At 32.7% G+C, this 16283-nt stretch overlaps 2 protein-coding genes across 2 annotated transcripts in view; one reads left to right on the forward strand and one right to left on the reverse strand.

Moving 5' to 3' along the window:
- Positions 1–3556: 3556 nt before the first annotated feature.
- Positions 3557–5050, reverse strand: LOC115890810. The gene has a single exon (XM_030911160.1). It carries the CDS (start codon positions 5048–5050, stop codon positions 3557–3559), a length of 1494 nt encoding a protein of 497 aa, XP_030767020.1.
- Positions 5051–10905: 5855 nt separating this feature from the next.
- LOC115890798 (rap guanine nucleotide exchange factor 4) overlaps positions 10906–16283 on the forward strand; it is a 691873-nt gene continuing 686495 nt past the window's right edge. Inside the window, exon 1 of the mRNA XM_030911141.1 lies at positions 10906–11136. Coding sequence (XP_030767001.1) covers positions 11108–11136 — 29 coding nt within the window. The 5' untranslated portion in view covers positions 10906–11107. The remainder of the gene's footprint in view (positions 11137–16283) is intronic.

Raw genomic sequence — 16283 nt, forward strand, 5'->3', positions numbered from 1 at the left:
ATTCAAGAATGAGGTGCTGTTTGAACATCTTTCAGGTTTTTTCTAGAAAACTACATTCGTCACTCAAAAATACGTTTTTTTAGTTTTGTTTTTTGTTTATTGTACTGATTTCAAATGTAATTAATAATATAGAATGTTAATTTACCTTTTCAAAAGTCTTTAATAATGCAGATAAAGAATAATATAGAATATAAATTGTGATAAAAAATAACTAGGCAAATAGATCAACACAAAATCAAGGCCCGCTTCGATATAAAGATAAAAAACCTAATGTTTCTCTCATTCTTAGAAATAGATACCCATAACTTTATATCGTTGGAAAGGGTTAAACGCCACCATTTTTTAAAGTTCATAGCCAACTATGATTTCCATTTAAAAAAAATATATTTTTTATCATTTCTGACAAAAACAGCAAGTATAGAAAAAAAGCGCGGCTTTACTGTCCGAAAAGATGCATATTGTTTTCCCGGTGTATTGCTGTTCTACCAGTAGTTGCACATAGGTTTCAATAGCATATAGCATAGCTTGGAAAATTGTGGTGTGTTTTCCAAGACTGTGGTAGATCTCAGTCTTTGGACTCATGCAGTAAATTCCAGATCCTTTTTTCGTTTTTGGATCCTTCCGTGTACCAACACATTTCCGCATGTAATAATCCTTTATTAACCCGGCTTATCCCATTCGTCTCTATTCGGAAACAGGAAGTTATAGGTGCGTGTTAAGAGTTGGACTGGTGGTGTGAGATCCAAAACCATTCCCAGAATCTCATTCGACTGTAGTTCATCTACTAGTCGGTTTTGTATGCAAATAATTGTTCCTTGGCTTGCTCGTGCCATATTTAGAAACCTATATGTAACCCATCTCGCCTCTCTGTTCAAAAGAATTTGAAGAGGAGGTAAGTCGAGTAGGGTTTCCAAGGCACCAGTCACCGCTAGGCATGCTTGTCGTTGTAGTTTCGACAATTTATTCTTTGCCGTTGCTTGGTTGGCTTTCTGCCACCAGGCAGAAAAGTATAGCCATATTTTTGGGGTTTCATCCCCAGTTTCTACCACAAATTCGGCGGCATGCCCATAGAGCATAGCAAGCCTTTTTTGATGTTTTTCCAGATGAGAGGTCCAGCTAAGTTTTTTTGTGTAGGGTTAATCCTAGATACTTAACCTCCTCCGCACACGGAATTGTCTCACCAAGAAGACTGGGCAGTTTCAGTTTGTCTATTTTCCTTCTTCTGGTGAATGGTATGATCACGGTTTTCTGTGGGTTTACACTTAATTGTTCCAGTGTGCACCAGCCGTGAATTGTATCTATGACTTCCTGTATTTTTGAGGAGATGTTCTCCTCTTTGTGTCCTTTTACTAGGATTACCAGGTCGTCCGCGCTCTTCATCACCTAGTATCAAGTAGCCTGGGAAGTGTTTTTGAAGTTGCCACATTTATTTATTTATTTTCTGACATTGTCATTCCTCTTCACATTTTAGTTTTGTATTACGAGTTTTTGTTTTAAATAAATAGTGTTGTGATACTTTAAAATATTTTGATTAAAAGAAAATATGTAAAAGTGGACAACGCCGCCGCGGCGCACAATGGATCGAAGCATAAGAAGATAGGGACATTGGCTGTTTTTGAAGAGTTCCCAATTTAAATATTTTTTTACATATTTGTGTTAAACAAATATTCTAGTCTTGTAAAACATATAGAGTATGTCATGTTTGTTATTTACTTATTGAGTATATAAGCACCATTTGAAGTAAATTGAAAAATCATTCAAATTGGTAGATAAAGAGTCTTACATTTGATTGTAATTTTAAAATGGATGTAAAATATATTCGTTTGTTATATATAACGACTTATTAGAAGCGTTCTTGGACTATAGTATTGGATTGTTAAATTTAAAAAAAAGTCACACCAGAAGTGAAAAACTCATTTGTTTTTATTTATGTAATTAAGACTTAAAAATATAAAGTTTTCTTGAATTACAAAAAAATGTAAGCGGATGTAAGTGGAGATATTACGTGCAATGTAAAGAGCCACCTTTACTAGCACATATCATAAAAATATAATGATTTTAATGTCAAAATCCTTGAATTTATGCAATGCACGCACAGTGCACCATCAAACAATTTGTAATTTGCCGATATAGGTAAGTATATTCGTCGAAGAACATTGGAGTGGGACTGAATTACACTACAATACATAAGGCATATATAGGTTGAAAGGCCCAGAAATGTTTTCGTTAATACCATTAATTTTTATGTAGTTAAGATAAACAAGAGACACCGAATTGATATTCGGCAATTTGTCGAGTTTGCCGTGGACGCGCATCACGCGTTGCTTTGCAGAATGTATTTGCAATTTTATTTTAGATTTAGGGAGGAAATGGGTTTGATAGTCGATGTCGTTAAACATGGATGGGGCACAACTAACGATGGAAACACTGCGAAAAGATTTTTCCGAAACTTTGAAAAGTCATCACAAATTACAGGAATCGATGAACGGTTGCTGGAAAGACTATATACATTACTCCAAGTTTTGGTTTCAGGAAAAAAAATAAATGCCGCAAAGTTTAATAAATTTGCAAAAGAGACTGCAGAAGAGTTAACCTTTATGGATGGTATTATATGCCATCTTCTCTACACAAAATTTTGATACACGGAGCAAAAATCATCAGCAATTTTTGGTTTCCGATAGGGCATCTGTCTGAAGAGGCCTCAGAGTCTAGGAATAAATACTTTCGGAAATATAGAGAATGCCGTTCAAGAAGGTCTAACAGAACTTTTGCAAATGAAGGCATTTTACATAATCTTTTGTTGTCTTCCGATCCATATATAACTGATATGCGTAGCTGTGAGAAAATTCATAGCGATTTAACAGAGAAAGCAATTTCTCTTTTGTTATAATATTTTTGTTTTTTTTTTTATTTAGAGACTAGTTCTTTTGTGAGTCACCCTGTATATTTTGTTAACTATTTGGTACAAAAGGCCATATTAATTTAGATTTAACAGAGAAAGTAATTTCTCATATGTTAAAATGTTTTGTTTTCTTTTTTGTTTATAGATGAGCACTTTTTGTAAGACACCCTTTATATTTCTTAAAATATCCGGTACAAAAGGCCATATTAATTTAGATTTAACAGAGAAAGCAATTTCTTTTTTGTTATAATATTTTTGTTTTCTTTTTTGTTTAGATATTAGTTCTTTTTTTGAGACACCCTGTATATTTTGTAAACTTATGGTACAAAATGCCATATTAATTTAGATTTTTCTTGTATTTATTGAAGTCGTACATAAAAAACAGTAAAATAAAAGTATTAATTTCGAAATAAGTCAATGTCCCTATTTTCTTATGCTTCGATCCATTGTGCGGCGCCGCGCCGTGCTGGTCAAGCTTAATCACGCGACTAAAAGTTTATTTGATATTAACAAATATTGATCTTCATAATATTTTTGCTATTTGTCAAGACACTAAATATTAATATAATTTTTTTTTCTCACGATTAACTCGGTAGGTTTGGTTTCTTGACCAGAACTGCTCTAGTTCAGGGTCTTCTAAATATTAAGCACTTTTCAGACAATTCTCACTGTTCCCAATATGGCTGCTTTAAGCACTTTTCGGACAATTCTCACTGTTCCCAATATGGCTGCTTTTAAGCACTCGTTGGTAAGCTTTGGGTTTAATTTCAATAATTCCGTGTTCCTTGTAAAATCTTTATGAATAAGTCCATTGGCAGAGATTACAAAAGGTAAAACAATGGCTTTATTGAGCTGGTATACTCTTCTTAATCCATATGCAAGATCTTGATACTTCTGTATTTTTTCTGTTGCAGTTTTTTGAAGATTCTGGTCTAATGGTACGGCTATATCAATTATGAAGCATTCTTTCTTGTATTTGTTTATCCAGAGTATATCGGGTTTATTATGTAATACTGTTTTATCTGTTAAAATAAGGGTATCCCAATATAGTTTATGGCTGCTATTTTCCATTACAGGTTCTGGGGTGTAATTAAAATACTTCGTCTGCACAGACTGTAAACCAAGAATTAGTGACAGTTCTAAATGGATTATTTTTGCTATGTTATTATGCCTTTCTGTATAACTAGTTGGTGCTAACGTGGGACAACCTGAACTTATGTGTTGTATGGATTCTGAAAATTGGTTACACATTCTACATCTGTCCGTTATGTTTTCTTTCAGAACAAACTTTCTGTGTGATCTTGTAGCTATCACCTGATCCTCAATAGCGCATATAAACCCTTCAATTTCGCCGGTAAGTGGAATTTCCGTTAGGTATTTTACTGATTTACTTTTATCCACACAATCTGCATCCAATTCAGTAAAGTATTTTCCGTGTAACGCCTTGCCCTTTAATTCCTTCAATATGTCGCCTACACTCAGTGGTGATCTATCAGTGATTTCATTTCTAGCTAGGTTTAAGACTGAATATCCTGTATAAACGGTTCTTATTGCTCGATGTAAAGTGGTTTCTTTGTTGTTAAAATATTTTTGTAAACTGCTTACTTGTTTTCTGCAAATATCCTCTAGGTTTGAAAGTCCTCTGCCCCCATTTGTTCGAGGTAAGTATAATCTTGCAGTGGATGCAATAGAATGATGCATTCGGTTCTTCGTTAATATTATACGAGTAGCTCTATCCATTTCCTTCAATTCGGTATCGCTCCACTTCAGCACACCGTATGTGTAGGTAATTAAAGGTACTGCCCAGCTATTAATTGCTACAATTTTTTCTTTTCCAGGTAAGTATATTCGGACAACTGTTTTCACACGTTTTAAATATTTTTCTTTAGTAATATCTCTCATTGTCCTGTCTTTAATTTGGCCGGTCTGCAACATGCCTAGATATTTGTAAGCTGGTTCTTTGAGAGTGTTGACTTCGTTCATTAGCTTTATATTCGGTGTGTCTTTTAATTTCCCTTTTTTGTAATGAGCTGCAGCACATTTGTTCAGTCCAAATTCCATTTTGATTTTCTCGCTAAATCTACTGACTAATTCAAGCATGCTTTGTAACTGATGTTCGTTACTAGCGTATAGTTTTAGGTCGTCCATGTACATCAAGTATGACATCCGGTAGTTCGTTTGGCTATTAATTTTATATCCATATGTACTGTTCTTAAGCATAATATTGAGTCATCGCTAGACAAAACCATATTGGGCTTAGGCTGTCCCCCTTTGTCATAGCTATTTTTAGCAGTTTGATGAGTTGTTGATCAACTTTGTATAGTTTCAGAACCTCGAGAAGCCAAGAATGCGGGACAGAATAGTACGCTTTCTTATAATCTATCCAAGCTATCGATAGGTGTCTTTGTTTATCTTGCGCCTGCTTGCCTATAACACTATCTATGATTAGTAATTCTTTACTGCCTCTAGACCTTTCCCGGCATCCGTTCTGTTCTACTGCTATTATATGATTTCTATCCAGATGTTCAGTGATTTTTGTACAGATTATTTTTGTCATTAGTTTATATACATTAGAGAGGCAGGTAATGGGTCTGTAATCTTCAGGGTCTTTCGAGTTTGCTTTCTTTGGTAACATAAACGTGGTTCCTTTACACAATTCATTGGGTAGTGATTCTGGTTCTGCCATTATTTCTTTAAAAATTGTTGCCAATATACTGTGAGTAGCATTGAAGTGTTTGAGCCAGAAATTTTGAATACCATCAGGTCCGGGGGATTTCCAATTCGGTGCATTTTTGATTGCATTTTTGACATCTTTAACGGTAACAGATATTTCTTTCATAGGTATTATTTCGTTTAAAAAGCTCTTTTCTGCCTCTAGCCAGTAGTCAGGTTCGTGTGTGACTTATTATTATATATATGACTATTATTATTATATTATTATTAATAACTAACTCGAAATTTTGGCTTTGAATTGGAAAAATAGGCAGCAGTGACTGTTGTGACTTCATCACCATCATAATAATTTTCAGCTTTTCAACCAATTATTTTCAATTATGGTGTAGCCTCCCTCGTATATTTATATAGTTTCTTTGTAGTTAGGTCCATTGATTGTTGTCTATTGTTGGCTATGCGGGCACAAGTTATCAATGCTAATTTCCTACTATCATGGCTCCATCTCAGGTTTGGTCTTCTTCTAGGTCTCTTAGTTTCTCGTGGGTACCATGCTGTAATATTTGTGGTCCATTTGTCCGTCCTTCTTGCCAGGTGTCCTGCCCATTGTCACTTGAGGTATTTGATTCTGTGGATGACATCTGTTACCTGTGTCTTTTGTCGTATCTGCTCTATTCTTTTACGATCTTTTTGGGTTATCCCAGCATATTTCATTCCATTGAACGTTGTCCAACTTACAATTTCCTTATAATGCTCGTTTTAAGTGACTAAAGGTTTCGCATGCATATGTCATGACTGATAATACACATTGGTCGATTTTTTCTTCGTTAGATAATGTGGCATTCTAGATTCGAATATGATTGAGTTTCTTTAGTATTCAACAGTTAGTTTAATTTGCAGTAACTTATTTTGAGACCTCAAAATTTACAAGGTAATTCAGTCACTGGATGACTGCTTTAAGGTTGATTCTCACTATACCTTCCATATCAGCTCCCTTCCGTTTCCCTTCCGTTTACATAAAATATTATATCATGTAAATAAATAGGAAAATGCACACTATCCGTTCCGTTTCCCTTCCGTTCCACATCCTTTCCTTCCATACATTTTTTTAGCGGACGGACTGAAGCGTATCGGAAACAGCGTTGTCAAATTCTTACATTTGTACTAGCTCTGTTAAAATTTTGCTGATATTTATTTATACTTTCACCTCTTAATTAAATCTATTACCTTTTTCAAAAGATACACATTTTTAAAATAAAACTTTCGTAATGATATAAATTGTACAATAAAAAGTATGGAACTGATACGGAACGGATGCTTACGTATAGCGTCAATACAATAAAAATACGGAACGAATATGGAATGGATATGGAATGGAAACGGAAGGTATAGTGAGAATCAACCTTTAAGTTGCAATAGGATTTGAGTGGATGGAATGAATGGTGTAGGCTGAATGGGATGTCATTAAATATATCAAAGTGTAAAGTAATGCAGTTCTGCAGAAAGAAAAATGTTGTATTTTATAATAATAAAGATTCAAGATGATATTTTAGATAAAACTGATGTGATGAAAGATCTAGGTGTATACTTTGTTAAAGATCTGAATTTTAATTATCATATTAACTTGACAAATGAACACATGACAAACAAAGCGTTAAAGATGCTGGGTTAAGAGAACTTTACTGACGTATCAAAACTTTATATATTGCCTATGTGAGATCGATACTAGAATATGCTTGCCCAGTCTGGGGTCCGTATTATAAGACCTATGTTACTTACTTACTTACTGCCATGACTCGCTGACGAGTATTTAACACGCATCAGAAGATGGTTACGCAAGGTGTTTCCTGTCATGAGCTTTTCTGTGACTGAAAAGCCCGATACGTGATGTTATTTACCTACCGCACTCCGGATATTCAAAAATCTCATTACTTTGTTGCCTCTTTACTTTTTGGTTGTCGTTATTAACTCAATTTACAATTCTCCTCCATTGCGTTCTATTGTGCGCTGCTTCCTCCCACTTATGCTGCATAAGTATGCAAATAAGTATTCCTTTTAAGTTTTCATGAAAAACATTCTTGTATCTTTTGAGTTGTCCACCCGGTTTCCTCTTACCCTCTACAAGTTCACCGTAAAGAAGAAATTTCGGTAGGCGGTTTTCTTGCATCCTTCATACGTGGCCAGCCCATCTTAAGCGAGATTTAGTAATCATGACTTCAGCGCTTTCGCAGCTTGCTTTTTGAAGGACTGATGCGTTTGAGACATGGTGGTACCATTTGATTCTTAACAGTTGTCTAAGGTGTCTCTGTTGCAACTTGTTTAAGGCGCTCGTGTGCCGGCGGTACGGCACCCAGGTTTCGCTTCCGTATAACATGGTAGGGATTATTACTGCTCGATACACTGCAAATTTCGTTTTTGTGCTCAGGTCATGATTGTAGAAAACCCTGTCTTTTAATTTCCAGAATGCTCTTGAGGCGCTGCTGATTCTGTGCTGAATTTTAGAGTCGATATTTGCCTTTTCCGAAATCAAACTGCCGAGGTAATTAAATTCCGATACATATTCCAATAGTTCTTCTCCGATTTTTATAGCGCTGTTATGATTTTCCGGGGGAGTGCACACGATTTTAGTTTTATCGATGTTCAGTTTAAGGCCCAAAGTCTCGTATGCCCAGGTATATGTGTTCAGCATTTACAATTGTTGTTTGAAAATATGAACTAAAGTTATATTTTTTCAAATAGAACACCCTGTATGTTTATAAATCATATGATTCGCCTTGCTATGAGCTTCTCAAATATATATATATATATATATATATATATATATATATATATATATATATATATATATATATATATATATATATCACTCTATATATATTTTCACTATTTACTGCAATATTTAAAATATATAATTTTTTTATTAGTAGGCCGTAATAAATAACAAAAAATCAAAATGGTATTTACTAATATAGTCATACACACATTAAAATTTTATTTGGAATTGATATATTTTACGTTTGAACTGTTGCCACTGAATGTCTGAATATATTTTTCTTTTTTTTATAATGAGATGGTTTTGAAAATATCTAAAAGCTTGCATTATTAAAGAATTTTCCAGGTGTTCGACATTGTATTAGTTGCCACGATATATTTCATATTTCAAAAATCCCCAAAATCAGAAATCGAGAACGGACAAATCCGGGAATCAGGGAGTCCGTCATAATATGGGTCCATTGGTTCCAATTCATTGATTTGAGAAATAACATTTTAACAAAATTCTAATATTTTCGTTGTAAGTTAAGTTGGGAGGGGGGGAGGGGCACATCTTGCTGAAAGCATATTTCACGTAAACTAGCTAAAGGAATATTTAAAAGTTCCGATACGATAGTTTCTAAGATTTACAAATAGAGGTAGAGAGTTAAGTTTTCCAAATATATAAAAAATTATCAGTGGCTCTCAAAATAAAACAAGAGACAGATAGCAGTATACTTTTAATAATTCTTTTCCTTTAATTATCAATTATGGCCTACTGCGATAAATACGATCTCTTTTAATTATATTTAAATATATTTTTTAAATATTGCAGTAAATAGTGAAAATAATTATATACAGGGTCCGGCAATAGTGCGTCGGGCATCTGTAGCTCCTAGAATCAAAAACTTGAGAATTTTGTTTAAGTGCAAACCTAAAGTATGTACCAGGATGTATTTCAGGAAAATATGTTAACTTCTATAGGGAGGCACAAAAAAGTGTGAGTGGACCTGGATAATTTTTTTTAAATGGGACACCCTATATATTATTGCATTTTTGGCTTCCTTTCAGATCACTTTATTTAACCCTAAGATATGAATGAATATATTTCGATTAGTTTCAAATATATTAAATAATAAATCAAAAATATATATTTTTCAGCCCTTCTTAAAAAAATTATTAAAAATACAGAAACTGTTCCGAAATCAAAAGTATATTAGGTATTTTCTTTAGCTGGTTTGTTCTTACTTTGCTATAAATATGGTAATCGTAAATCATACAGAATGTTCAATATTCTACGCCAAACTTTCTAAAATATAAAATATTTTTTCTATGTTTTTTTTTTAAATGAAACACCCTGTATATTATTTTTTTATTAGATCGAGAGTTAAAAAATGAACATTTTTTGTATTTAAAGTATTTCAAAATTTTTAACGGTTTTGCAGATACACGCGGTATTATTTCATATGGCGCTTTCAATGGTAAAATACGAGAGAAAAATCATTGGGTGGCTTTGATAAAAATTTACTGCGGAAAATGCCATATGAAATATAAAACAAAGTAAGTACAGACCATCTAAAGTAAATACCTAAAATAGTTTTGATTTCAGAACAGTTCTTGTATTTTTAATAATTTTTTTAAGAGGGGCTGAAAAATATATATTTTGTATTTATTTTTTAATATCTCTGAAACTATCGAAATTTATTTATTCATATCTTAGGGTTATGTAAAGTGATCTGAAAGAAAGCCAAAAGTGCAATAATATACAGGGTGTTCCATTTAAAAAAAATCATCCAGGTCCACTCACACTTTTTTGAGCCACCCTATAGAAGTTAAAATATTTTCCTGAAATACATCATGATACATACTTTAAGTTTGCACATAAACAAAATTATCAAGTTTTTTATTCTAGGAGCTACAGATGCCCGACGCACTATTGCCGGACCCTGTAGAGTGATATCTATTTTTGAAAAGCTTATGGCAAGCCAGATCCTATAATTTCTAAATATACAGGGTTTTCCATTTAAGAAAACATAACTTTAGTTCATATCTTTAAAAATATTCTTTTCGTAGAATAACAGACTACGCCACTGTATTCTACGTAAAAAGTTCTACAATAAACAGTTTTCACCGTCTCGATACCTTTAGGAATAACAGAGATACAGGGAGTGTCCGAAATTGCAAAATTTTCAAAAAGACCCTGTAGCTCAGAAACGAAGAGGGCTATGAAAATTTTGTTTACGGCATCTTCCTTTAGACAAAAAAGTGGCACAGGTTTGTACAAACCGCACCCTTCTATCTTCACGAATAACGGAGATACTGTATGATTTCAACTAAAATGGGACCACCCTGTACATTTAAATGGCTGGTCCGTAAATATATTATTTTTTTTTTATTTTATAAAAACAATCCAAATATACATATTTTAGCAGAATACCATAAAACCACCTCTCAAACCACACATCAACCCCTTCAATTGCACCACCTTCGTCTTGCGCACACCTTTTTTCTCTTCGCCGCCGCGAGTTTTGTCCGCGGGACGCGTCGCGACGCCGACGATCCAGTTGTTGCTTTCCCGTTGAGATGCGCGCACCAGCACCCGCAGCAGCACCAGCAACAACCACGACGACGACGACGACGATGGTAAAAGGAGGCCACGCGACATCGTAAGCTCGCGCTCGGATCGGACTACGACCACTTGTTACCGCGCCAGTTTCGCCTCGTTTTATTTTATTTCTCCGGCTACTGATCGCGGTTTGAAGCGGGAGTTGAGGGCGCAGAGCTATGGAATGGATCACGTCGATTGATAAAAGGTAAAAAAAAAAAATAAAAAAAATATTTTAAAAGTTTAAAAAAAAGTTAATATACATATATTATATACACATATCGTCGGCTTTATGACGAATAGGCGTATCTCGATTTTTGCTACTTTTCAGGAGAGCAATTTAAAGAAAATCACTTACTTTATTTGGCCAATAAATGTTAAGTCTCTAATTTTTTAATAGTGTTTTTGTATTAACACTCAAACGGAGACATTGAGGAAACGTTCTGAAGATAAATTGTGCGTAAATTCTAATAAATAATTTCTTTTTAGTTGTTTAATAGAGATAGGCCTTTTTGTTATAATAATAATAAATTTATTTCCGAACGAATAGTATACAAACGCCCATGTAAAATAAATTTAAAAATGGTGGTAAAATGTTCTTAATAAGGAAAAAAAAATACAATATTCACATTATGGAATACATACAAGAAAATACAATACATACATACAGAAGAATCTGAAAATCACCAAAGAATCAGAAACAAATTTTTAAATACTTTTATTCACGTTGGATTAGATCAACTGAAAACAAAGACAATTTTCATTCCAGAAGCAAAGACAATAATCAATTAAAATACACTTATCTAGCTTATTTTAATAATATTGTTTTTTATACAAAAATACATTTTTTTAACTAATATATTTTTAGTAAATATTCAGTTAATTGAGGGCATTAATACAAGGCATTTAAACTCACGGTGCAGTTAATAAAAACGAAACTAAACAAAAACAAAACATATTTCTTCATTCGTGCCTTTTTGATAGAAATAACTGTGGACTAACAGTTTCTGTTTTCCCTGTTCAATGATAACAAATTCGACTTCCATTCTACGTGTTTATGCAGGATGATGATAGGCAGAATAAATAAAATTTTCCAAAAATTGACAGGGATGACAATGCTAATGGCCTGACAATGATAATGAGATAAAAATTATAGTATTTTTCGCGCAAGTTTCTGGTTGGCTAAAATGTTCTGAGGGAAATTATAATTTTGGAAATTTTTCCATTAGGGCAATTTTCGTTTTGTTGTTTTGCTTTCGATCAATTTTTCTTCGGCCATTTATTCTCGGACAATCTTTTGCATACCCGATACAGCTATGTGCAGAGTCTAGCTCATTCTAACAATGGCTTTTGGCAAAAAACAGACTCAAAATCACACTGTAAAAGAGAGCTGCTGCCATGATAGAAGTTTTATTTTGTCCCAAGCAACCATCAGAAAATAATTAGGTAGAATGGTGTGATTTTCTCTCGCATGCATTTTCATAACTTAAAACAAAAGGACCTATCTCAAATTCCATCTTTCTTGTAGTATAACAATTGGTATAACAATTGATATAACAAAGAGCCCTATCTCAACACACGTCTCTTCGTCATAACGAAGAATTGTAGTATTTGAGATGGGGCAAATTTTTAAACGAATATAAAATGAAAAAGGTACAATACTGAGATGCGCAAATTCGCTATGTTAAAATATGCCCCATTGGGCATGTCATGACGTTGATATCTGAAAATCGTCAAAAATCGAGATACGCCTTTTCGTCATAAAGCCGACGATATTATATAGGGTGGGTCAAATTCGACGCTTTTAAAGGGTTTTTAATAAAAACATTTCCAAAGCACCTTTTTACGTAGAATTTAATCGTTTAAGTATAATTTTTTTAAAATTATTAAGTTTAGAATTATCAACAGAAAAACTGATTTTTTATATGGGACACGCTGTATATTTTTAATTCATTCAAAATAATTTAAAATTACCTTTGCAAAAATATAGCATACTTGATATTTTGCTCGATTCTTCTTCGAGATATAAAGTTTATAAAAATTCGCCCACATTGAATAAGTATAGGCTTTGAACGAAGGCTTGCTCTATATCTTTAGTTTAAAATTGGAGGAAAACTATTTTTTGGAAATATGTAGGTCGATTTGTGCCTGGAAACGTTCTATCCTTTTTTAAACTTTCTATAACTAGTGATATATGTACAGGGTGTTTCAAAACAAATGCGAAAAACTTCAGGGGGTGATTCCTTGTTCAAAATAAAGGGTAGTTTGCTTTATAAACGTTGGGTCAAAAGTCAACCATTAGGGAGATATCGCGGTACAAAGATGGCGGAAAAATAGTGTTTTTATTTTTTATCTTGAAAACGAAAAGAGATAGACTAATGAAATTTTATGGAAGCATTACTGTTATGAAAACACACTTTCTGGTAATTTTTCACTTTTTAAGATGAGTGGAAGGGGTTGAAATAAACTACCCCTATCATTCTTGTTAACGAAATTTAAAGAAAAATCTTATCAAACACATGCAAAAAAATTAATTTGGATAGTTTAGTTTGTTTAGAAACTTTTTTATCTCTCGTATTTTTTTTATAAAACTCACCGATTTGAAATTAAAAAATAAAATGTAAAGCATTACATGTCAGGACAAAAAACATTTTTAGATAAAGAATCTAGTGGGCAGCTGTAATTTTTTTAGGAAAAAATCTAGTCGGCCGCTGTCACTTTTTAGAACGTTTCTAATATTGTTTTATTTGACATTACCCTACTGCAATACGTTATTATCTAGATTATTATTATTATCATTATTATCACTAGATTCTTAATCTAAAAATATTTTTAGTCCTGACATGTAATGCTTTACATTTTATTTTTTAATTTCAAATCGGTGAGTTTTATAAAAAAAAAATACAAGAGATAAAAAAGTTTCTAAACAAACTAAACTATCCAAATTAATTTTTTTGCATGTGTTTGATAAGATTTTTCTTTAAATTTCGTTAACAAGAATGATAGGGATAGTTTATTTCAACCCCTTCCACTCATTTTAAAAAAGTGAAAAAATTACCAAAAAGTGTGTTTTCATAACAGTAATGCTTCCATAAAATTTCATTAGTCTATCTCTTTTCGTTTTCAAGATAAAAAATAAGAACATTATTTTTCCGCCACCTTTGTACCGCGATATCTCCCTAATGGTTGACTTTTGACCCAACGTTTATGAAGCAAACTACCCTTTATTTTGAACAAGGAATCACCCCCTGAAGTTTTTCTCGCATTTGTTTTGAAACACCTGTATATATATATATATATATATATATATATATATATATATATATATATATATATATATATATATATATATATATATATATATATATATTATATATATCATATAAAACTATTTACATATTAGCATTTATTTTTAAGAAATAAAATACGACTCTATAAGCAAGTATCAGCTTCTCAAGTAAGGCCATCTCACACTTATCCACTCAAGAACGCGGAGCAAGATCTTTATCTACCTACCCCACGCTCAGAGTTAGTTAAAAGTTCAATATTATACAACTCGAAATAAATGCACAATCACCTGCCATTTGAAATCAAATCCATAACATCATTTTCTTCATTTCGCAAAGCATTGAAATCTTATTTACTAGACAAGGCTTTCTACGCCGTAAATTACTTATATTTTGATAATCGAATTTGATCTTGTAAACACTGGTCTAATGTTTGCTACTACTATATTTACCAATGACATCGAAATAAATTTATTTAGAGGTCATTGATATTTACTATAAACTTACTAAATATTTTTGAATCTCATTTTCATTTTTTTTATTCTTTGACAGTGTAAACATTTTTAAATGTTTATTTCATACAATAAGACTGACAATGTAATTTGAATAATGTTTTGTATTTTCTTTTGTTTGTTTGTTTATTTACTTTGTTTGTTTACTTTACCTTTGTCTACAAATTGTAAAATTTTTTGACAATACAGGCATTTATTTAAGTTATAAATATTGGGTATGGAATCTCTATGGATTAATAGTTTTTCTATAAAAAAAAACATAAATTTTGAGACCATTTAATCTCAGCAGATTTCTGTAATGAAACATCCACTAACATATCTGTTTATTCAAAACTCCTATTTGCTGTCCTCCATTCGCGAACTTCGAGTTCCGGGCTTTACGCCCTGGGGCTACTCGAGAACGGTTCTGAAAGGAGCGGTGCGCGATAGCCTGGTGCCTCCATATAGCGCGGAACAGTTCTGGAGCTTTATGACTCAATTGAATGGAGTGAGAGTATCGCGTTCTTGAACAGTTCAGAGCTGCTCAACTGCGTGAAAGGAGGACAGCAATTGCGTAGGCAATATTTCATTTCTTATAGTATTAATACTAGAAATCAAAGAATTTTCTGAAAAAACACCTACGAAAAGTTTTCCTCTGGTGTTCCTTTTTGCGAGGGTTTTCCGCAAACACTCGGATGGGTACTTTAAAACCAGAAAAACTCGAACAAAAAAAATATATCTATAGACAGAGAGTCGCGTCGGTGTGGTGTGCCCCTAAAGGAAAGAAAGACACCATTATGTAGATTCGATAAAACGTTTTTCAAATGTAAATTTATACAAATGGGGCAAATTATTTAAATTCGTCTTTTTCCGAAAGTGGATGGATCAGTATTAAAATCTATCGGTAGGGAAAAAGTAAATTTTATTGAAATGGGGAAAATTTCTTTAAATATTTTAGCTGTGTTCTCGTGCGGTTAATTTACAAGTTTAGATCATATTTCATCTCTTTCATTTCCTCTTCTTCTTAATGATGAAAAATGCCTCGGAATTAATGTAAGAAATTAAAAATTGTTATTTGAATATTGGAGCATCGAATATCTTTCGAATTTAAAATACAACTTTTATTTATGGAATAAATTTTTTAAAGTGATTTTTTAACATTACTTTATTTTTGGAATATGAAATTTTCATGTACAGGATGGTCCGAACTGTATTCCCGAAACTTCGGCAGTATATTTTTTCTGATAAAAATAAGTAAAATTGTTGTTAACTAAACTTCAATTTTTCCAAATAATTTCTGAAGTACCTAACATCAATATTTGGACAAAAATTGGTGTCTGGGAGTTTTTTGACATGATAAATCGATTTTGATGTCAATATGACTCCTATTTGTAGCGGGCGCCACCTACATGTGTTTTAACTGTTTTGAAGAGTAATAACTTTTTGTCCATACATGTATGGACAAAAAAATATTCATTTCCGTGGTTTTATACGTAAAAAATTTCTCTTGGTAAAAATAGCTACGAGCAACCGTTCTCAAGATATTTAGAATGGAAGTAGTCAATACATGTCATTAT

This window comes from Sitophilus oryzae, unplaced genomic scaffold, assembly GCF_002938485.1.
Source record: "Sitophilus oryzae breed Bouriz unplaced genomic scaffold, Soryzae_2.0 scaffold_926_pilon_pilon, whole genome shotgun sequence".
Taxonomy (NCBI): domain Eukaryota; kingdom Metazoa; phylum Arthropoda; class Insecta; order Coleoptera; family Curculionidae; genus Sitophilus; species Sitophilus oryzae.